Source organism: Carassius carassius, chromosome 1, assembly GCF_963082965.1.
Source record: "Carassius carassius chromosome 1, fCarCar2.1, whole genome shotgun sequence".
Lineage (NCBI taxonomy): Eukaryota > Metazoa > Chordata > Actinopteri > Cypriniformes > Cyprinidae > Carassius > Carassius carassius.
In genome coordinates this window covers 39,891,704-39,916,635 of record NC_081755.1, presented here as the reverse complement: position 1 = coordinate 39,916,635, position 24,932 = coordinate 39,891,704, and the positions used below count along the sequence as shown (strand labels likewise).

The following is a 24,932-nucleotide window of genomic DNA, read 5'->3' as shown; positions in this document are numbered from 1 at the left end:
TAACATATTTCATATGTCTTTTTTTATGAGTAGTCATTTATCTCATGTCGTTCACATGATAAACTACTTGCCTTTGAAATAAAGGAGTCATTTTCTGCTTATAATCTGGGATGACGTATATTACACGGTGCTTTTAGAATCCACAGAATTATCACAATCCACAGGGAAAAAAGCTATAACGATATAAATGAACAGTCATTGAAGGTCATGCATTTTTAATATGTGGCCTATATTGAGCATCCCAGCTATGCTTTATGGGCATGCAAAAGAGAAGCATTTTGTGTGGAGATGGAGTGTAATGGAGGATGGATGGGCTGCAGGGGAAGAGCAGAGAGCTTTCTGCCAGATTGAGATGCTGCTCTCATGTTACACCAGACCTCAGTCAAACGACCTTGAATGTGTAACAACTGGATCAGCTGTAGAGGCAGGCCAGGAGCAATGCCTGATGGGTCACACTCGGTACTCTTCTACGTGTATTTGTACTAGAAATTCCAGAATTAAATAATTTTGAAAAAAAAAAAAAAAAAGTATCTAAATATTTACATAAATCGTATAGACATCAATCTACATGTTACAGATGATAGATAGACAGACAGACAGACAGATAGATAGATAGATAGATAGATAGATAGATAGATAGATAGATAGATAGATAGATAGATAGATAGATAGATAGATAAAAAGACAAACAATAGTGCAAAAGTCTTGAGACGCTGTATTTTTTAACGGTTTGCTTCCAAACATTCAGTTTGCCATTAATTTTAATAATCCAGTGAGATTTTTGTCTGACAACAGCCATTGCTGCACACTGAGATCTGATCTCTTCACTATCAGTCTGTCAGTAAAGACGTGAAGAAACAGAACAAACTGAGAAAGATTCAATCCAGAAGAACTGTGACAACGTCTCCCAAGACACTTCAAGAAACCTACCTGCAAAGCTCCCTGAAAAACTGCACGTGCACCGAGGACAAAAACTGCTTTAAGCACAAAGGATGCTCAAACTAAATGTTGATATAATTTAGTTAATTGATAAATAATTTTTGAAAGAATCCTCACTTTACAGCATTTTTACACAAGTAGAACTTTTCACAATACTGCTTTGCAGCTACAGTAGCCTATACTGTATTTTTTGGCATTAACATTTTTTGGCATTTATTTATAAATAAACAAAAAATAAATATCTCTGTAATACTCTATGTGGTAAATATACTATGCAAATCCACTAAGTACAGTAGGACACTTCCCAAAGCATAAAAGTCCGTTGGGTTAAAATCCTGTTTGACAAGGTTTTTAAATGAATCTAGAACAGGTTTGTGTCTAATGTAACCGCCTCAGTGTCTTCAGATTTCAGATCCTCTCACACGGATAACATACAGTCTTCACATTTAGAGTCCTCAGTCCTTTCACTGTCTTTGCTGCAAAGCAAAAATAAAAATAACACATATATAATGTGTTAAATGTTAAATCTTTCTCACAAATTTTCTTAACGATTGCCCTCCTCAGAATGGATAAAAGATGTGGCGTTTTTAAAATAGTCTTTTAAATTAACATTTAAATTGAATAGCCTTTAATTATGTCATGATTTACTTAGCTAGCCAGGTACAGTTTTTCACCCAAAATAGTTTTCATTTTTAATTAAAGATAATACAAATTAATAGCAATAATGAAAGGAACTTATTTCATGTTTAAGGGCTACTTGAGCTTACTGGGGGACTGTGGAGATTAAAAAAAACCGCTTAAGTAAACTGATTTAAAACACTTTTATGTCGTGCACTGCACAGTATTGAATCTAAGCACTACGACTCTCTAAAGGTTGAGGAGGACAACCCAAACCATGAACACCCGGACAGTAGTTACTGCGGGGCTGTGACGTCATGGGCGCACCGCCGCCCTGCAGTGTGTCAGTGATTTTAGTAACTAAAGCGCTCGAGGACGCGACGGCCCATCGACACACCACTATCACGATCGGAATCCACCGGACACCAGAAGAAAACCGGGAACAAGCGAAAACGTTTTGGGAGTAGTGATGTACGCCGATCTCTCGCTGGCTCGCGCGCATCTGCTGCTGTAGCGTCGGTCTCGCGCTGGATAGCGGTCGCTGCGACTGTTGGATGTAAAACAGACAAACAAGCCCAAGCATCTCGGCCGAGCACGAATGCATCATATTTAGCGGTCGGAGCGTCATTGCCTGGGTGGAGTTGCAGTGCATCGCTCAATTATGCATGAAGAAGCGGCATCGGCTAGCGCCCTAGCAGCGCGAGCTAACCACTGTCCCGTGTTATGACAGTGATCTGCATGCCTACAGCGTTTGATCAGCACGCGTGGCGCTCCGGCGCGTTTGACTTTGATGCTGGTGCTAGACGCGATGGTCTCCGGTAGAAATTCACTTTTGCCCGTCATTTCATTGACACGGCAAACGGTTAGCCAGGGCAGGCCTAGCTAGCCACCGTGTTCATTAGTAAAAAAAAAATCAGTTCACTTGATTAGAAACAGCATGCAACCCCTCACGGGTTTTTTTTAGAGGGTGCATCCAGTGAGCGAATAATATACAGTGTGTTATAGATGCGCAGCGAGTTAATAGCCGGGTTACTGCCAACTTGACAGGTTTTTATATCTGGAAAAAAAGTGGCATGCGCGCGCGTCTCACAATGCATTTTCTCAAGGCAACTTCGGATTGTGTCACTGGAGCAAACTTGTATAACAGAGGCACTGCCTCCGGTTAGCTAGCTCTCCGTGACTTTGTGATGTGACAACATGCCAGATCTTGAGTGGATCTCTAAATAAGCAGCCAGCTTTAGCGATTGTAGCTAGATTCTCGCTGGGAAGAGAGGGGATGCCCTAAACGCTCCAAACATGTCCAGCAAAGCTTCGGGCAAAGAGAAGAAGTCCGGCTTCAGCAAGAAGCTGTTCCGCCGGGGCTCGGTGCGCTCCGTGGGGAGCTTCATGAGCAGAGTCCTGAAGACCCTCTCCACGCTCTCTCATTTCGGATCGGAGCTGCACGCGCCCGAGGGCGACAAGGACGATGGGGGGTTCACGGCCTTCAAGAAAGAGGGCAAGGGATCCGTTGCGTCGGATGACAGCGACTGCGGGGGGTTTCTCGCCGGGGACAAAATCCCCGGGGTGGCCGGTTTGAAGAACCACGGTAATACGTGCTTCATGAACGCGATTCTGCAGTGCCTGAGCAACACGGAGCTGTTCGCCGAGTATCTGGCGCTGGAGCAGTACCGAGGCGACCAGACGGACGACGAGAAGCCCAAGACCAACGGGGTCGTACAGAGGAAGGGCGCTCCGGACAGAGGAGAGGTGACCGAGCAGCTGTCGGGGCTGGTCCGAGCCCTGTGGACTTTTGAGTACACGCCGCAGCACAGCCGAGACTTCAAAGTGAGTTCACGCGGACGAGTGTGGTGACGTCGTGGGGATATTTTAACTATCTGCTGTAACCACGCATGAAAGAGTATCAACGTTAACCGACATGAGTCCTGAGGAGATGAATGGCTCCTCTATGGATGTTTTGATGATTCTCTTGAGTCGGATCCTTTCAGTGAATCACTTTAGCCGCTTCACAAAAGTCGTTAACGAGTTGGTTTGAATCGGTTTCGCTGATTCATTGAACTGATAATCGGAAATGCCAGTTTAATAATTCTCCTAGACATATAACGGGAAATTACTAGTTTTGATCAACTTATTAGAAATATACGTTTTAAAGTAAGTTGACACGGAGGATTGTGGTTGCGTCACCTAAGAATATCTGTGACCACGGAGCACAAAAGCAGTCATGATGAGTAGCAGGGGTAGCCTATATTTGTAGCAATAGCCAAAAATGCATTGTATGGGTCAAAATTATTGATTTTAAGTAAAGATCATGTTCCATGAATATATTTTAAAATTTCTAACCGTAAATATATTAAAACTTAAATTTTGATTAGTAATTTGCATTGCTAAGAACTTCATTTTGACAACTTTAAAGGTGATTTTCTCAATACTTTGAAATTAAATATTTTTTTTTGCACCCTCAGATTACAGATATTCAAATAGTTGAATTTCGGCCAAATATTGTACTTTCTGAACAAACCATACATCAATGGGAAGTTAATTTTTTTCAGCTTTTTCTTTTACTGGTTTTGTGGTCCAGGGTCACATTTTACCTATCTGCTAAACCAGAAATAAAAATAAAATAAATACATGAGATGTTTAAAAAAATAAAATACAACAAAAAGGGCTTTTAAATAAAATTAAACAAATCCAAGAGAGAAGTCAATTTAAGGGCTTTCTTGTTCTTAACCAGTTTGAAAGATTTATATAAGAGTTTCACGTAGTTACACCTTTGGATACAGTTGGGTTTAGATTTAAACCATCTGCACTTACCATAATGCAACAGGAAATTAATAACACATTCAAAATCGTTGTTTTCAGGAAAACTATCGAACCAGACTACCTTCACATTGAGTGGTGGGAATTCAACATCCCCGCTTCACAAAAGTTGTTCACGAGTTGGAATGAATTGGTTTGAGCAGGTCAATGACTTGCTGATTCATTGAACTGAGAATCGGATTTATAACGGGGAATTAGTAGTCTTATTAATCTGTAATAAACTATTGGAAACACTTTTCGCAAGAAGTGATTCATGGAAATGTGTCGAACTACTCCCAAACAGTGATAATGTTTGCAATGACGTTTTGTTGGTTGCTAGTCTGCTTTAAGGTTTAAATGCAAATAGTTTCTCCTATCCAACTTTACAACAAGCAAACCATTGGAAGTTTTCATGGAAAAGTGCTTTACAAGAATTTGGGCAGCCTGTTTGTTTCCCACTGGTTAACCCTGGCATTAAGTGGTGCCTAGGCATTATCTCAGTCCACTGCTGGTGGAGCAGAATATATGAGTTTTATTCAGTGTTATATTAACCCTGTAAAGCCTGACATGTAAAAAAAAAAAAAAAAAAAAAAGTTGTCTTTTATTTTTTTATTTTTATATATAATGGTTTACTGTAATTTTACACAGCATCTAACAAAAAAGTTTGAATATGATTTTTTATGTAATAAACCATATAGTATGATATAGTGAGAATATGACATTTACATTTATGCATTTAGCAGACGCTTTTGTCTAAGCGACTTACAGTGCATTCAGTTTTTTACCAGTATGAAGCTCATGCTCAAGGAAAGAAAAACTCCCCAAACGGAGTAAAACTTGTTGCAGATGTTAGCTTTAATAGACAAAAGTAACAAAAAGTTGTATCTTGTAAATTAGTGAGATTTTTATAACAGTATTAGCAGACTACTTACATAGATGCATATAAATATCAGCTTTCACTATATTTCTCCTATATATTAGTTTATGATCAGAGCTCTGTAGCATGATCAAAGTGTAGGGAAAAATACAATGCAACACAATACGATTCTGATTGAGAAATCTACAAAAAAGCATTACTCAAAAAGCCTGATGTTTCTTATTTGATACTCACAATTTAATGATTTCTCTTAAAAGTTACAAGTAAACCTACGTTTCCGCAGTCCAATAAATGTTCATCTTAAATGTTCATTCTTACATTAACTTCCTAAAAATCATTAAAGATTTCACAGCGAAAAGACACAACCTGAAGGCAGAAATATTGACAATTATACTAAAAGACGCCTTTCTTGCTAAATAAAATTATGAAGTATTATCAGTCATCAAGGTTTGAACATGTTGATAATTTAGAGTCCTTACTGAATCGTGTATAAAATATGATTCAGTAGTTTTTAAAAGGCTTTAAAAAAAAAATTGTAGATTTGTAATCTGTAGATTAGAAACATTCATGTCTCGTTATTCAAAACTCGACTAATACTGTGTGTGTGTGTGTGTGTGTGTGTGTGTTGTGGTAGAATGCTGTGGCCAGGAGTGCCCTTCAGTACCGAGGAAATGCCCAACACGATGCCCAGGAGTTCCTTCTCTGGCTCCTCGACCGTGTCCATGAAGACCTCAACCATCTTGTGCACCCTAACATCAGAGCCTCTATAAAGGTATGGCTGATATCTCAGTGAACGTACACAGTTGGGGTTTAATGACCGAATGTTTGGCTGTTTGGTCTAAAGCTGTCCCACAGTACGTTCACCTCTTAAGGTCAGCTGAATAAGGAGACCCGTTAAACATTCCAGCTGTTTACAGAGGTTGCACAGAATGCCATTTATATCAACAGCTCCATAAAAGCTTGGGATTTCAATCGTTTAAATAGCAGAACAGGAGAAGAGCCAAACGTTGCTGGATTTATAGAGTCATCCTGCCCTGGAATGCCAGAGTTTCACATCAGACTGACAAAGATCAGGACAGAAGAGTTTAGGGCACTTAAATCCTCCCCTCTATCAAAGCATGTGAGGTTAAGTCACATCCTATGGCCTGTTCGGTTTCTGTTACAGCCTGTGGTGTCCTGGACAGGGTCAGCCACTTGCATACTCGCATGATGTCTTTCAGCTTGTCCGACTGATTTAGATGTATGTTGTGGTTGCCTGGGGTTAGTACAGAGAAGCACAAGGCTGACAGTTTCCTGGCTGACTGACTTTGCTGCTCTGAAGAGCCAGATGCTTAGCTGGAATCTTAAACTTATAGATGAACGCCAGTCTCTCAAATTATTAATCACTTACACTGTCGGTAGTATATCAGGGTTTTATTTATTGACTCACGGTGCAGCATAATCATATGCACCTTTAATCTGACTTCTGTCAACAGTCCTTCTGTACACTTGGATTGTGTAGCTAGTGTGTTGAAATCACAGCATTCTAGATGGTTTAATAGCAAATATACTAGTACTATTGTGTTATGGGATTTTTTCTTCTTAACTACACTGAATGTGTTTGATCAGTAAAAACAGAAATGTAATTTAATATTCATTTATTAAGATTAATTTTCAGCATCGTTGCTCCTGTCTTCTGTGTCACATGATCCTTCAGAAATTATTCTAATATGCTGTTTTGATGCTCAAGAAACTATTATTATTATTATTATTAATATAATCATGGTCGAAAACAGTTGTGCTGATTAATGTTTTTTTGTGGAAACAGTGATACACTTTTTTTCTGGATTAGTATACAGTAGAAAAAAGCATTTATTAAAAAATGGAAATATTTTCATCTTCATTATAAATGTCTTTACTTTCAGTTTTTGAGCAATTGAATGCTTCCTTGCTGAATAAAAAAAAAAAAATAATTATCTTACTGACCCCAAACTTCTGAATTTTAGTGTATATGATGCAGTTTGCAGCTCATAACTCTCCAGTAAAAAAAAATTAAATAAAGTGTAATGTTTGGAGAATTTACTTTGCCACACACCTCGTGGTGATCATATCATGTTTTCAAAAGTTTTAGAAATTATTATGTAGTTATGGCCCTGCTTTATGTACTTGACTTAAAATTTATCAGCCTATAAATGACACATTGTTGTATTTTTTAATTATTATTGTTTGTTACATGACATGTAAGTCATATTGCATAATGCATATTTAATAATTGACGACCTGTTGCCTTGTTTCGAGTTACTGGTGTTAGTATTGTTAAAAAGCGCCTAACATTCTCATGTTTGTCACCGTAGCCTCCAACTGAGGAAGACGGTGGAGTGTTAGAGGGACCTTCACCTCCTCTTTCGGCCGGCTCATTTGTTCAAGAGCTGTTTCAAGCTCAGTACAGGTAATGAACACCGTCAGTCAGCTGTAAATCTTAAATGTTTGTCTTCGTTGAAATCGCTCATCGTGTCCTTTGTTGATTCCAGATCCTCGCTTACCTGTCCGCACTGTCAGAAACAGAGCAACACTTTTGATCCTTTTCTTTGCATCTCACTCCCAATACCATTACCTCATACACGGTGAGTACTGATGTCAGAGAGAGCACCCTTTAATTCCTTTCTGTGTGACAGCATCATGCTTCATCTGTAGGTTTAGACGTCAAGGCAGATTGAACGGCCGTCATGTCTTTATTAATGGTGTGAGTGATCAACAGGGGTAGGATGAATGTTAAGAAATATGCTCAGACACCTGAGTTTAGATGAAGTGTTCGATTTCAGGACTGTTGGAATGATGTTGTCAATTTAGTCTGCTATGGACTTTCACTTTCCATGTCATAGAAAACTAATGGCCTCATTTGATTCTTAACTGAATTTTGGGCTGGATCTGTAACACTGCCCAACCACATATTGTCACCAATTATGAAACATGTTGTCACTCTGTAGTAACTATATAGATACACTACTGATCGAAATTTTGGGTTACAATATAATTTAATGTAGTGCTCATTATGCTAATTTTGTATATATTATTTATAAATATTCATAGATTTTTTTTTTAAAATACAGTGAAAACAATATTACATGTTAGCACAGCTTTACATTGTGATTTCAAAGCTGATTTCTCAGCATCATTCCTCCAGTATTCAGTGTCAGATGATCCTTTAGAAATCATGCTAATATGATGATTTGCTGCTCAAAACAGTCAGTGTTAAAACAGTTGTGCTGCTTAATATTTTTTTGGAAACTGTAATTTATTCCCCTGTAATCTGTGATGTAAAGAAATTTCATAATTACAGTATTTATATACAATAGAAATGTTTAGTAACATTATAAGTGTTTTTACTCTTACTTTTGATCAATCTAATGCATCTTTGCTGGATAAAAGTATTAATTTCTTAAAAAAAAAAAAGAAGTAAATAATAAATAAATACTTTACTGATCCCAAACTTTTGAACAGTAGGGTATTTATTCTTTGATTATTATTTTTTTTGTTTGTTGAGAATTCAGAATTAAATACAGCTTTATTGAGAGCATCAATATCATTGTTTACGCTAGAAAATAATTTCTGAACAAAGATGTAAAAAAAAAAAGGGCAATATACAAAAATATGCTTACAGTAGACGTCTATGGGGCAAGTAAACTGGATGGTTGAAAAAAAAAAGTGTAAATCTCATATTTGACAGGAACCATTCATTTGAGGCAGGACTACTTTTCTAGGGTGGTAGAAAAGTTACTGTTATTATTCCTGTGGATATTTCTGACATGTTTATTTCATGTAAAATATTGTTTTATAAATACCTAAGTTGTACAATATCATCCTAAAGCTACATATTTTACCAAGTTAATGTGGATATGATGATTATGATATATGAAAAATTACATTTAAATTTACACTGGCCAGGTTAAGAAGTGAAACACCTCTCATTGTCTAAAACTGCTTATAGTATTTATTAATATTTTGAAGAAACTTTTTATTTTTGTTTTCATTTAAAAAAAAATCTGTGCTTATCATTTTTTGTATATTTAGATTAAAAATCGTTTTGAATATTATTTTTTTTTTTTTTCAAATTCAGTATTAGTCATTTTAGTGCTTCACCTTGAATTTACTGAAGTCGTATTTAGTTTGCATAGAATATCTTTTATATTGATTTCAGCATGTCATGGAGACCTATATACTTTTACTCACAATATTTCTTCATAAACATATAAGTGTTCCAAAGTTGCTACTTTCTCCTTGTTTTAGGTGCTAAATATATACTTTTCCCTTCAAATAATCCTCCTCTTCTGCTTCTCTCTGGAGGTGCTCTGATGCTATTTTTAGGAGGCCAGTGTAGTGGTTGATCAAGGAGAGCACTTGGTTTAATCCAAAGGCATTTTTAAGCTGCTGAATTCATTAGTACACATTAATGATTAAAGAAGCCGTAGTATTAGAAGACAGACAGTGATTTACAGCACACCTGCCCCTCATAGTACTGCAGAGATGATGAACCAGCGAATAATAGTCCCTGGGAGAGTAGAATAGCTGGACAGGTTTCACTTCCACATCATTGAGTAAAACCCTGCCGGTGCCTTCATATCATCCTTAATCCAAGAGTTTCTACATCATAATGAAGAATCGGGGGATATTTTGACCCCTCCGCCCGCTCTGGCTTTCTGCACTGTCGACATCTCTCTGCTCTGGAAAACATTAGTGCAGAGAAAGACTAGATTTGGAGCTTATGCTCTGCCAGCATGAAGAATGACTGATCCGAGGAAGAGGAAATTTCGTCTGGTAGTTCAGCGATGTGCGACTTAAGCGATAGTTGCCCAGGCCGTCACAGTCTGTGGGAGTAGATTTCATTTGCCCTCTCCTTAATGCTGTTTATCCATGCTAAGCAAGTGCTGTTATCTCTGCGTATTATTTCATAGGCCATTTATTCCCTACGCTTCCCTGATATGCCTCTTCACATGGGCAGATATTGATGAAGAGTTGTTGATTTAGTCTGCTTCGCCTTCTGGGGCCACTGCACACAGCTTTTGCTCTTTAGAGATGAGTTTGCTTCCTAATGCGTTTAGAGAGGTGATCAAGCATCGTTAGAGCATTTCGAAATGCTTTCAGTCCGTACGGGCTGCTGAATGCTGTAAAAGGATCTTAAGTAGCGTGTTACATTGTATCAGCTCGTATTTTAAATGTATTTTATCCACACCCAAATTATAGATGAATATAGTTGCATTAGCATTAGTCTTTAAAAGAATAGTTCAACCAAAAATGAAAATTGCCATATTTTCCAAAGCAAACCCATAAGACTTCTTATATCTGTGGAGCCTATAGGTTTGCATGGGGTGATGCATGACCTTTCATTGGTTGCTTCATTAATTTGTTGTATCACTTGGCATCCCTCAGGCCTCTGTATGTGACTGTGGTTTATCAAGGCAAGTACTCTCACTGCATGAGGATCGGTGTGGCCGTACCACTCAACAGCACCGTGTCCAGACTTAGAGAGGCCGTGTCACGTGAGACCAAGATCCCACCAGACCAGGTGCAGTTTCCTCTGGTTTTTACTGAGATGTTATTTTGCATGGTGTTAAGATCTCTACTGTTGCCCTGAATTCAATATTGATTCTCCATTAAAACTGAGGTGTGGACACTGATGGAGGGTTGATTGCCGTTAGTATGTTCGTCTTCCCACATAACGTCATCAACCAAAGCCGTCTCCTGTTTGTTTGCCTTGTTTTACCGAGATGTTGAGTGTGTACCACTTCTGACCATCCGTCTCTCTTATGTCTGTGCAGTTTGTCCTGACTGAAATGTATTACGACGGTTTCCACCGCTCCTTTTGTGACGATGACGACGATCTTGATATCATTCAAGAAAGTGACTCAGTCTTTGCTTTTGAAACTCCTGAGACTTTTAGATTAGAAAACATTCGCTCTAAAAGAGGTACTCTTTCATGCATTGCACTTTGGTTATAGCTCAAAGTATACATCAGTTTTGACACGAACGATTAGCGTACGGCAAAGCAAACACTTGCTTTCATGGTACTCTCAATTTGATAGCATACGCAAACACAGGTTAACACGTGTGCTAGAAAGTTTTATTTTTGTCCAGTGTTGGTCTGTGCCATTTCTCTACAGAATTTGACCAATGAAAATGTCTTTGTACTTGTTTAAACTAGAGTTGCTCATCTAGGTGGGCGTCTAATTCTTGTCACCATCTCCAGTAATCAGTTGTTGTTTTTTTTCAACTGTGAAACAATTCGGCCGGGCCAGTGTTGTCCCCTTTTGGACCAACTAATTAATGCAAAAAATAAAAAATAAAATAAAACTCAAGGCACATAATGCAAGCTGAGCATACAGAGTATATGATGTTAAGAAAACTTAACAGTATTTACGCAACTGTAAGCAAACCCTAGCATACATTTAAAAACCGAAGTATACTTTGGGCTTAAGAAAAACTGAATGTGTATCAAATAATCCTAATTATAAGCAATCAGCATTTATTGAAACATGAAAATATAATGTGGGAAACTGAGGTAAAGGTAGTGCTTTGTCTTTGAAAACATAAAAGTAGACTGGAGAGTATGAAAGTAATTATCTTGATACTGTTTCTAACATTTTTGTTGTTGTTTTTAGTGATGCAAGTAACATTTTTAACCATTTCCAGGGAGCCTTCTTGCTAATCTGAATCAGAACAATTTGAAATCTGGAGCGGAGAGCAGCCGAACGCCGTCTTTCATGCAGGGTGCGCTGAATCCAGCATCTCCCAACAAAAACACTGGCTGTGAGAAAATGATTCTGCTGGTCTGTAACCGAGCCTGCACTGGCCATCAAGGACGGAGGTATAATTAGTGTCTTTCCGACATGCTCACATGAGTTGAAGTTCCATTATTTTTGATACAATATCCTTACAGTACATGGAGAAAATTTAGTAATCTCATTACAATATAAGACAGCAATGTGGCATGAACTGGAAAATCATTACAGTACTTTCTGTTTGTTGCAGGTTCGGTCTTCCGTTTGTACTGTATCTAGAGCGCACTGTGACGTGGGATGTGTTACAGAAAGAAATTCTGGAGAAAATGCGTCACCTCCTAAGGCCAGGGGTTTACATTCAGGTCAGTCAAACCTCTACTTGTTGATAAATACAGGTCTTGAGAAATGCAGCTTTTTTCACAAAGTCAGTACAATTAAATGACTTTTTTGCTTGCATAAAATTTGCACTTCTGATAAAGTGGATTGGTGATTTTAGGTTGGACCCTTTAGTCTGCGTGTGGTCGGAGTAGTTGGAATCACATATTTGTTGCCACAGGAGGAACAGCCACTATGTCACCCCACTGTGGAAAGGTTTGTAATGCATAACCATGTGTTCAGAGCATATTTTGTGAACTTAAACTTTAGATGCCCTGCTGACTGATTTAGACATGTATATTGTTCTAATATTAGTGCACATAGATCATTCTTCCACAGGCAACCAGATAGTCAATACATTTATTACAACAGCATTTTTAACTACACAAACCAAAGACATTTTATTTTATTTTATGTTAGATGAATTAATGAGTGTAGCTGAAAGTGCTTTAGTGTAATCATTGAATTTAACACGTGTAATAAAACAAAATACTACAAAGCTTGATTCTTCAATTTGTTATTTTCTTGGCAAACATCATGCCTTTCCTTTAATCTTTCCTTTTTAGAGCATATAAATCCTGTGGACCCGGTGGACCTCCTCATGTTAAGATTGTAGTGGAGTGGGACAAAGAGACCAAGGAATAGTAAGTAAAATGGAGCCATAATTTTTAACCTTTTTTTTGTTTTTTGTTTTTCTTGTAGTGGCCCCAAAATAATATTTAGACAATTAAACCACGCTTAAAAATTGCTGAACATCATTGCATTAGATCAGGGTTTCCCGAAGTTCGCAAGTGTTCATGAGTTGATGAAAAATTAATAATAATTTAATCATTAAATGAAAATTAAAACGGATACATTTTTAATAATATATATATATATATATATATATATATATATATATATATATATAGATAGATAGATAGATAGATATACATTTTTTTAAATAAAAATACTTATTTAAAAAGATTAAAAATATATATATATTATTTGTCTCCCTTTGTTTCCCATTAACCATGAACATGCAAGTGTATTGTTAAATTATTTAAATATTATATTTAAATTTCAGAGAGTACTTCAAATAAATATTTTAGGTCAAATGTGTTTAGTTGAAGGTAAAGTTTGGCAAACCCTGCATGAAAAAAAATAAAATAAAAACATAAAGGAGCCTTTTAGATGCCACTTGGTTTATTTGTTTGTTTGTCTTTTGCACGGAAACTTTATACTGCTGCACACTTCCTGTAGGTAGTTTGTGGTAAGATCAATTCCACAGTGGAATGTATGGCTAAGAAAATTCCGAGCAAGACATTTCAGCGGAGCCAGAAAGGAAGGGTCATTTCAAAAAATTTTTGAAGTTCGACACTGTTAGTTTCAAAGGAGTTTCTTGACCACATGTGTTCATGTTTTAAACATTTTCTGGCAGACTGCTAGAGAAAATATTCTGCAGAGATCAAATAAATATGTCTGTTGAAGTCACAGAGAGGATCGCAGACATGCTTGACTGGTTTCTGATTCCCGCAGTTTGTTTGGACACACTGAGGAAGAGTACATCCCTGATGCTGAGAGTGTGTATCTGCACAGAGAGCAGCACCATCAGCCGCAGGCCTGCACCCTCGCTCAGTGCTTCCAGCTCTACACCAAAGAGGAGCAGGTAAAAGGCTGGCATAATACACGTGCAAGTTTTACCTTCACAAAGGACCCATTTACCCAAAAATGAAAACTCTGTCATGCGGTCACTATCATGTCTTTCCAAACCTGTTTTACTTACTTCCAAAGGGAGAAGTTTCAAAACTTAGCCGTGCAATGAAAATGAAAAAAGTCCAAGATTGTCGAACAAGATTTATATTGAATAATGACTTAAATGTCTTTCCCTTCCTCACACAAGAGGTGATTTATGATGTCTAAATGTCATATTTGGAGCTTGACAGCCCTCATCCACTTTCTTTGTATGGAAAAGAGCAGCTCAGAAATTCTCCTTCTGTGTTCATGGAAGAAAGTCATACAGGTTTTCAATGACATGAGAGTGAGGAATTAAGACAGACTTTTGATTTGTTGTGTGAACTATTCCTTTAAAAGAGCCCTCACGCCCCTTTAAGTTCTTTCATTTCCACTTCTCCAGAGCTGCCTTTGTGGGTGCATATGTCAGTCTTACTCCATTTCTGCTGTCAGTGCTGTTTTAAAATTGCTAGTTTTTTGCGAACACATCTTTAACCCTGGAACCGGTCCACATATCGTATAAATATACACTGTGGTTAGCCAGAGCTGGCCTTGGGCAGCTAAGGAAGGGTTTGGAACTGGCTGTGCTTTAAGGAAAATGAAGGAACAGCAAGATTTGTAAATGTAAAACCTCTCTGACTGATTTTGTTTATGTCTGCTTCCTGTATGCTTTCCAGTTGGCCCCAGATGATGCTTGGCGCTGCCCCCATTGCAGGCAACTGCAACAGGGGCAGATCAAACTCAGCCTGTGGACCCTGCCGGATGTTCTCATACTGCACCTCAAGAGGTTTAGACAGGTGCTGTATTGATCAAATCACCTTCCCTGCACAACTGGTGCTCTCTGCATGCGTATGTGTGACTTGGTCACTTTGTGCATTTTTTCTGATTGGATAGCTATCCAATCGGGAAAAGACCAGGTGTAAATGCCGTCTGCGATGCTTTCAAGACAGATTTAAATCCCATCGCTCAAATCACTTCAGGAGGTGGTCTAGGACACATTACAGATTATGAAATGAAGTCACAGACACTCAACACACAATCATCCTCATTAAAAGTAGTTAGACAAACTTATCTTTCCAGTGCTGATGCCAGTCTCTCTTCTTTTGTGGTCTTTCATCTAGAAATTAGCTGATAATGAATAAACTGCCATGCATATCTGTTGCTTTCATTGACGTGAACTCTGTTAAACAGTGCAGGAATTTAAGACACAAAGACACATTTATGTGGCCAAGTGTAAATGGAACCATTTTAACAAAACAGATAGATATCCGATCAGAGAAAATGCATGAAGTGTCCAGGTGTAAACAGGCCTGTAGAATGGCCTGTGGTGAACGTTTGGATAGTATCTTAAAATCTGAACCCCACCAGGGGGCGATCCTTTAAATATCATGAAGGTCTTCCTGGAGAGTTGTGTCTTAGCATTCCGGTTCACTGTCTTTGGATAAAAGTGCGTAATGTGTGTAAATGGCTTACTAATGCGTAATGTGTGTAAATGGCTTACTAAAGTGTGGACCTTGTGTTTTCAAGGAAGGGGACAGGAGGGTAAAGATGCAAAACATGGTCCGATTTCCTTTGATTGGCATGGATATGGCGCCTCATGTGGTGAAGAGAAGCCAGAGCAGCTGGAGCTTACCCTCCCACTGGTCCCCATGGAGGCGACCTTATGGACTTGGCCGTAACCCAGATGATTACCTTTATGACCTCTATGCTGTGTGTAACCATCATGGCAACATGCATGGAGGGCATTACACAGGTAATGCATTAAGAACTTAAGTGCTTGGATTTACATCTTGACTGGTGGATTTGATATTTCAGTCCCTGTCCTTTAAATTTTAACAGCATACTGTAAGAACTCCGTTGATGGGCAATGGTATTGCTTCGATGACAGTGAGGTTCAGCCTGTAGCTGATGAGGATGTCTGTCAGCAAACCGCATACATTCTGTTCTATCAAAGGAGGACAACTATTCCCTCGTGGTCGGCAAACAGCTCTGTTGCAGGTGACTCTTGTTCCTTATTGAGTTTTGGGTTGACACAGTTTGCTGACTCATTTGTCTTGTTCATTTAGGAAGCTTGTGAAGGTGCTGGCATGTGAACCAAGTGACCCTCTTTTTCCAGCCCAATGAAACTGCTTCATATTAGTGTGGCACTCTTTGATGAGAATTTTAGTAGAGACTGGTTCTATTTCAGAGAAAAATAAAATAAAAGGTACAGATAATTAAAATAGTTTGATGTACTGTCTAGACGTATCCTCCGGCTCATTTATGGTGACTAAGTTAGAAAATGATTTGTCATTTAAAATCATCATAGAATTGACATCAGTCTCATGAGCACTTTACAGGAACAGTTCACCAAACAATGAACATTTATCACTTTCTTTCTACACTGAGTAACCAAAAAAAATATTATTGTAAATTACTCTAAGGGAGCTTTTATTATTATTTTTATTATTTTTACTAACCTAAATCTAAACCTTAGTATTTCTTTTATAGCACATGCTGTTAGGTAGCATTATGGTTTGTTGTGATCACATCTGTCCATGATTTACTGAACTCTTAACTGAATCCATAAAGTCTAAACTTAACTTCACAGGGTATTGAATGAAATGAACTCAAAGCTGATTCAATGAAATCAGCTGTTGGGTATAGTTGTAGGGGTGTAAATCAGATGTTTAAAAAAAAAAAAAAAGGCATCTATTCTCATTTCCAGCGATACGATATTTGCCAGTACATAAAAAAATTGTACCATATTACGATATTAGTCGATTTTTTTGGTGGGAAAAAAGTAATGCGTTATATGGCAGTATCTGGCATATGACCAACAGCTTTTACATATCAACATCTGTCTTTTTATTCAACAACCCTGATGATCAGCCGTGGTTAGTCTATTAATCTCAAAGATCAACACTTGAAGAGTACTGTATCCAAACAGCCCAATTAATTCTAAGGGTCAGAGAATCATTGCCTTGTAAATGAAGATCCTTGTTTTGGGATTTGTGTAACCCTTTTAGGCTCCACCAGCTCATCTTTATGTGAACACTGGGTGAATCGGCTTCAGGGCAGCAGGCCGCCCAGCCTGGCCTCCGGAGCCTCCTCGAGACGCACATCTCTGATCTCTTTGGCAGAGTCAGTGGAGTTTCCCGTTGATCGCAGTGAAGATGATGGTGAGGAGCTTCCTTATGCCTCTTACATGGGTGTTCATCTTTCTGGTGTCTTTAACATGTAAAGCTGAGTAGTACCATATTTTGCCCTCATCTTCCTTGTGTCCTCTTATTCTGTGTATTTTGTCAGTGTTTTACTCTTTCTTTATTATGTCTTCTCTCTTTTGTAGCTTTAGCGCTTATTAACACAGGATCTCCCGCCTTGCTCAGTTAAGACAAAACTGCATGCCAATGCTCTTTTCATTCAGTCTGGTATCAGCACATTAGTTTAAATCTCCCTGTTCTTTTTGTTAAGGAGGATTTTCAACGCGGCCCTTTGTGAGGAGCATCCAGCGGCAGAGCTCCAGATCGTCGGTTACCAGCCCTCTGGCTTTCAGTGAAAACGGTTCGAAACCTTCCTGGTCCCTGTCACAGAAACTACAAATGAGATCCAACTCGCCCTCGCGATTCTCTTTGGACTCACGCTCCTCCCCTCCTCTCGAGAGGATAGGTGAAACTTGTGACGACAAAGTTTCCACGTCTTGCTTCGGCGGTTACAGCAGACATGAGCGTCAGCCCAGCAGTAAGGCCCCACTGGCCATGATGGAGGGGAATGGCAGTGATGACGGCAGTGGGAAACGGATCCTAGATGAGGCCTATTGCAGAGCTCCGACACAGTCCGACAGGAAGAGCTCTAAAGGTGAGCCCATTGACAACAACAACCAGATTAATGCTGTGGACCAGAATGCTCTCGGAACGCTCACCAAAGAGCAGAAGCATAAGAGCTCCGGGTCGGAGAAGAAAGCAGATGAGAAGAGCTCCAGCAAGAAGAGCTCCACCAAAACCAAGGGGGACCAAGAGAAGCCCTCCAAGAAGTGCCAGAGCACCTCTTCTGTCACCAAGTCTCCATCCTCCCAAGTGTCTTCCAGCCCTCAAGTAAAGGGCACCAAAGCAACCAATCTAAAAGAGAAGAGCGATTCTCCCAAGAGTACCAAGGGAACATCTTCAGGAACGCCCTCCAGAAAGAAAGAGTCTTTGCAGGAACAGGAGTCTCCAGTGTGTGTAGTCACAAAGGGGAAGCCGTCCCTTACTTCAACACCCCAATCGTCTGCCTCTCCCTCGCCCACATCCAAAAAGAGTTCCTCGGTGGCTGAGAGGAACTCAGTGTCTGGCAAGAAGAAGCTGGTGGAGAGAGGCTCCAGCAAGGATTTGGCACACACCAGTCCCCTGGCAGAGAAGTCTAGAGTCAGTGCCACCCTGCGAACATCCCAACCTAAAACTGCCGAGGTGAGCCGGCCTGAAAGGAGGCCGGTGAGAAGCTCTAGCAGTAGCTCCTCAGTCACCAGCCTGCGCTCCCCAAGCGTCTCCTCGAGAGACCTCCGCCGCAGCAGCAAATCCGAGGACAAGGGACTCTCATTCTTTAAGAACGCACTTCGGCAGAAAGAGAATCGGCGGTCAGCTGAATTGGGTAAGACCACTATTCTCGCCAAGAAGGCTGTCGAGAGGACTGCCAAGCCCAGCAGCCAGTGCAGACTCGATGCTGACGAGGGCGAAGGCTCCGGGAACTATTCCCAGCAGGTCTCTCCGGAGCCGCGCTCCTGCAAGGCTGCCGCCAATGAGAAAGAGTCCTCGAAGACCTCCACCCCCAACAAACGCTCTCTCTTACAAGTGGGCAAGTCCAAGTCTTCCAATTCTGAGACTAGTCTTCAGTCTCCCATCAATGGGAAGAGGCATCTTGAAAAGATCTCATCCTCTAAAAAGCTTTCTTCCAGCATGCAATCCTCTGCACGTCCAACACAGACGCCTCAATGAAATTTTAAAAGCAGTTCCATTATTTTCTGTAATGCAGCTATTTTTTGATGTGCCTAAGAAGAATATAAAGTATATAGTATATACCTGCATTTTACTTTTCTCAAAGAAAATATGTTAAAAAAAATATCAGAAAGCGCCTTTCTATCCTGCCATGGAACCAAATCGGTGCCTCTGGCAAGGTATGGTATATGAATCTACTACTGTTCATGACTCTGAATAGGAATGTTTTAACTTAGCACTTTGTATATGTTTTTTTCTCCCTCGAATAATGCTTAGATGTAATGGATACTATAATACTTTTTAACATGGTAACGTTCCTTTCTATTTGGACAAGTCACTTAGGATGAAATTAGATTCTTGCTATATTCCTTGGAGTACTGTACCTATTCACTCCACATCTACACTTGGTGCTATTTACAGTCCAGTGTTCCCCTGGCACTGATACAGCATGAGATTGAGAAGAGTTACATCACGAAACCTGGCCGAATTTGCGACTAAAGACTTAATGGGGATCTGCAGTCAGAACAATCTCTTTGGTACCTCTCAAAGCCTGCTCTCCTACCCCAACTTTTTTTCTTTTGTACTCGAGAGCGTTTACAAGTGTTCCAGTAGCATTACTGCCCTTAGAAATATACGCAACAATGCCAACTACAGGCCGATAGCTGAATTGCTGCTGTATGATTGAGATCTTTTGAATGGTAAATTAGTGGAGGACAATCTTTAAACGAACAATATTTTGTTTATTCCAGCAAAACGCTGTGTGATCTACTTATCTGGATATTAATGGAGGCAGTGTAAGCCCTGCATGAATTTGTTTTGTATATCTTTGTTTTTACAATGAAAGTTTAAAAGCCACATAATCATACTTGAACCATTTCATGCCCACCAAATCCAATTCCCACATATATGAGCGGTTTTCGTTTGGCTTGCTCTGAGCTTGGGTTAAACCCTTCCGCAGTGGTTTTTATCTCCCATATTTATATGTGGACAACCAGTGCAATAGTTTTCAACACTTTGTAGGAGAACAGATATATGATCTTCTGTATTTGGTTAATGTTCTTGTTTTAGAAACAAATTATTATAAATATCAATACTGAATACAAAATGTATTTTCTGGACTGTAATGGCTCACCACAATAGCGGGTTTCATTTTTGTTTTTGTTTTTTTGTGCCAAAAAAAGAAAAGGCCTTTATTTTGCGTACTTGTTAGCACTATCAACTTCACCTAAATATATTTTCTTCTTGATTTAGCTCAGATAAGTTCATTTGGACTAATTCAAAATGTTATGTATGACAGGAGAAATGTAAGGTTAAGCAAGTCATTATTGTTACATTTGCATAATAGTGTCATTACGTCGGCCACTGTTCAGCTTGCTGCCCTGTAATTAAAACATTAATCCAAGCGCTGCTGACTCCACTGTTGAACAGTTCTCATTTTCATGCTGCTTTTCGGTCTCAGAAACCCATCTCTTTCAGTACACTTTATCTTAAGATAGATAAATTAGTAATCAACCTAATGTGTAGCATGCTTCATATTTTTTTTTTTTGCGACATGCCCATAGTGTGTGTGCACTGAAAAAGTATTTGTAAAAAGCAGTATTGCATGATTACATTTATGCATGCACTTAACTATGCAAGTAACTGTTGCTAAGCAAGACGAGACTAGATATTAATGTCTGATTTTTTATTTTTAAACCGAGCATGAATTGTTTCCATTTTCTTGCTGTTTTGCACACTTGTCCAACTTTAAATTTGTTAAATATTGTGATATGAGAACATAAATTATTAGCTTTAATCATATGTATTCCAGAATTAGCAATTGGCATTGTATTTTCCTATCTTTTTTATTATTAAAACTATTATTTTAATTCATAAGCTGTTTTTTTAGCGCAAGACCTCCCTGTTTCCATGTGATAAATTTAGTTTTTATATTTTTGTCACAGCATATTTTGGTTTTTCACATTTCGCTGGCGTGATGTGGTCTGCTCAGGCTTTCACAGTTAGTATGTAGGGAATGTTGTATCTTATATCAGCTATGTAACTTTATCATCAGCATTCAATCAGTGCACACAAGTCCCGCATCGCTTGCAATGCTGATACACTAAACACTTAATTCACTTTGTTTTTCATGTCATTCCATGTTTTAAGTTGTGAAGCTCTTGGACCATGAATTCATAAGAGCTATTACCCTCTCAATAGTCTTACTGCATATGGGATGTTTTCAATGGCTCAAGTGCTAATTTGACATGGTCTTATCAAGTGTTTGGATAGGACAGATGATTTTATCATAACAAAGCTGTGTCAGTCTTATGGAATAATATGCGTGCTCCTCGTTTACACACTGGACTTGAATGATTTCTCTTGGCCCAGAGCAACAGTCAACAGTCTAGGTCAACCAAAAGAGGAAAATAATATTTGGTTCGAAAAAGAAAAACCATGTAAACGTTTGGTTGCATGAGACTACATCAAATGCTTTTTGTTAATTTATTTGTATGTTTAATGTGTATGCACTTTTTTTATTTTAAATGATTATTTTTATTATTATTATTATTATTATTATTTTTAATGTATTTCTTTGAAGAATTATTTGTTTTCATAACATTGTCTCCCCAATGTATGTTGGCGGTTGAATTATGATTAAAAAATAGACCTGCATTAGAGGTCCAACCTCAAAATTGTCCTCAAAATAATTACTTTGATTCATTTTATTTGCTTAGCTTGGGTTTGAAATTTTCTTTGCAGCTAGCAAGCAGTGTAATATTCAATTGTGACCACAAGATGGGGCTTTCCACCATGCTTTTAGAAATATGCAGCAATACAGAAGATTTCCTGTTCGGGAAAAACATATAATTCTAGACCCCTTTTATAGGACTTCTAGCCCTTAGCAATTAACTCATTTTCTATTATAAATTTAGGTGCTCATAATGAAAATGAGTACCAATGGAATCATTGTAGTTTGAGAAAGAGTTTCATGTAAACCCAGTCATGTCTTCAAAAGTTAATCCACTCAAAAATGAATAAACCTGTATGTAACCTTGCATTTATCTGTAGAACACAAAAGAAGATATTTTGAAGAATGTTGGTAACCAAACAGTTTTGGTATCTGTTGACTTCCATCGTGTTTTTGTCAGTATAGAACCAAAACGGTTTAGTTCAGAAAAAGTTAAAGTTTATACAGGTTTGGAGTTAATAATAAAAGAATTTACATTTGTGGGTGAACTATCCCTTTAAGTGAATGCAAACAATGTTTTAAATTATTCACATGGCAGGTGCATGTTCACATTTGTAATCTCTCTGTCTAAGAAAAGCTCATGATGTTCTGTGTGATTGCTAGAACAGCGGCCAAAATGTTGTTGTTTTTCTCACTGCAGAGAAAGCAAAGCTATTATTTCATGTGAGGCCTCGATATAGGCTACACTTCAACCCGAGCGCACATTTTTTGAGGGCTTATCCCTCCCAGAGCATCCCAAGCCTGGGACAACTACAATATTTATTGTTTGCTTTTAGCTTAACTTGACTCAGTTTTCACGTATCTCAGCAGAGGTGAAAGCTGTCTCTAAGCAAACTTTGTCTGCAAGGCGTTCAGAAGTGGCAGCAGACTTAATATATTACCATGTGCTGCATTTCAAACGCCTTTCTCTCTTTTCCCGTCTTTTTTGTCTGCTTTTTTAAATACAGCATCATCAGCATCTCTCTCCTTTTCCCCCCTCTTCATTACAGATTCTGACAGCCATTTGTGTTAGTGAACAGCCCGGTTCTTCGGAGTGTTGTTATCATTAGCAGCTATTTTTGAGGACTGGCAAGTTTCCTGGGTGTTGGGTGCAAATGCATTGCTGAATATTTCACATCTGCGAAATTCATTTACACAGTCGAGAAAGAGGCTCACCTAAGTGCTCTTTGCACCGTTTAATCCATAGATGATTTACAGATTGGAGGAACCTCATTAATAGGCCTAATACTTTTTTTTTGGCATTTTATCTTTTGCCATTAAGTTAATAGCTTTTCTGATACTTGTTATTTTGAGATTTGGAATATCCTATAGCTTTAAAAATCTGTGACTCTGTAAACCTAGCGAGCTGTTTAACAGCACAGCATTTTTAGACAATTCTGGTACAATCAAACATCCAATATAGACAAGCAGAAGACTGGGCCCACAGAAGTAACCAAACAAAACTGCCATAACCCGGTATATATATATATATATATATATATATATATATATATATATATATATATATAAAATAATGTTTGCAACAGGAACTTCTTAGCTGTACTTAAATATGTGATCTGTATTTTTGCTTTTATAAGAACAAGATGCGACTTGAACCACAGTGCAAAACTGGTTTACTGGCAGCGTAGGAAACATTATTTAAACAAAAACGACAAAAAGAAAATTGTATTATATATAATAATATATATTACCGTATACATTCATAAAGATATATATTATTTGATATATCTTTGCTAATGAACATTTATTCATATATTTAAAGCAACTGTATATAGTTTTGCCAATTTTTGTTTTTTTTAAAGCTCCCGACAGGTAAGTGAAATTCACTCTCATAAATATATATTACTGTCGTGATTACAGTGGACCGCTGCACGCTTGTTTGTTGCTGACGTAAAGCAGTTCGCCTTTTGGCGGGTTTTCGTACCCGTTCACCAAACAACTTCCCAGAACAGACGTTTGGGGTGGAGTGTGGGAAAGAAACAGATGCCATTTGCCTCGTTAGAAATCAGTGTTAACATCAGAACTGATACCTCAAGGTAAGAAGAAACGAGAGAGAGAGAAAGAGAGAGAGAGAGAGAAACAACTTACAGTTGCTTTACAAAATCACCCATACTAAAATTAACCATGGTTTTACTACAAATAAAACCATGGTAATCACAAATAAATGACTCTGCTACACTAACCATAGTATTTATAGTAAAACCGGTTAAACAAATGGTAGTCGATAAGCAAAAAAACAAAAAAAACCTTGGTTACTACACGTTGACTACAGTAAAACCATGGTTATATTTCACAAAGGTATTTAATCAGAATACAGATGTTTTTTTTCTACTGTCAGTGGAAAAAGTCACTTTTTGCCCATATGGTGTAGTTAGAACATCTACCAGCAGGAGCTAATGTGGAGCTTCCAACAAAGTTTTCCCAGCTAAGCCCTCACCACTCATAGCAGGTAGGCATCTCACAACATTTGAGTCCACTGCATCACTACAAATCCCACCCAGCTGTTTATGATCACAGTCTAATACTGTCTCCTCACTCACTGCCCCTGGCATCTACCCCTCCCCTGCTCGACCTGCAGTCTGATCAGCACTCCAAAGTCTGTACAGGCCAGATGAAGACTGTTCAACGCCCTTCAGCCCGATCGTGTTGGCTAATTATGACAGTTAGTAGTGGGGATTGTGAGAGTCATTCACAGGCCATTAGAGCTCAGCCCGCGAGGTGATATCGTCTGTCACTTCCTCTATTCCCCTGCAGCGCTGCTTTGTCTGTGGCATCAGTCCACATCCCACAAGCCCTAAAAGAGGAAGCCTTAAATCTGCCTCGGAAGCCTTGCACATTAGTCCCTTTCCTTCTTTTTGTGAGGTGAGTATGCTCTTTCCTGACTGTTGGTTTAATTGCACATTTAACATGATCAGGATATCTGTTGCCAGATGTGAGATGCAGGGAGCAAACCTAAATGTTCCCAACTGTTTCACATCTAACTTAAATGAAGTAAGTGAAAATAAATAAAACTGTCATATTATGCTTATTTACCTTTGAGATGCAAATTTTCCTTTTTACTCCACACCTAGTCAAGGGCAGAGGGACGATGAAATGATGAAAAATGTGTTGAATACCGATCAACAGAGGCCCCTTTGTGCACACGCTGACCTCTAACTGCAACTGCGCTAAGAAAGATAATG

The 24,932-nt window shown here is 38.6% G+C and overlaps 1 protein-coding gene across 2 annotated transcripts; it reads left to right on the top strand.

Annotated features, from left to right (window-relative positions):
* The first annotated feature begins 1,809 nt into the window (after nucleotides 1-1,809).
* LOC132149910 (ubiquitin carboxyl-terminal hydrolase 31-like) lies at nucleotides 1,810-20,999 on the top strand. 2 transcript variants are annotated; one of them, XM_059559204.1, is made up of 17 exons: nucleotides 1,810-3,381; nucleotides 5,862-5,999; nucleotides 7,561-7,655; nucleotides 7,738-7,830; nucleotides 10,634-10,769; nucleotides 11,023-11,170; nucleotides 11,894-12,068; nucleotides 12,233-12,344; nucleotides 12,479-12,573; nucleotides 12,924-13,001; nucleotides 13,876-14,005; nucleotides 14,748-14,867; nucleotides 15,598-15,823; nucleotides 15,910-16,068; nucleotides 17,079-17,231; nucleotides 17,405-17,437; nucleotides 17,524-20,999. In XM_059559204.1, exons 1-17 carry the CDS (start codon nucleotides 2,854-2,856, stop codon nucleotides 19,017-19,019), a joined length of 3,915 nt encoding a protein of 1,304 aa, XP_059415187.1. In that variant the 5' UTR covers nucleotides 1,810-2,853; the 3' UTR covers nucleotides 19,020-20,999. The 2 variants fall into 2 exon arrangements, with proteins under 2 accessions (XP_059415187.1, XP_059415188.1); XM_059559205.1 differs by lacking the exon at nucleotides 17,405-17,437.
* Nucleotides 21,000-24,932: the final 3,933 nt, after the last annotated feature.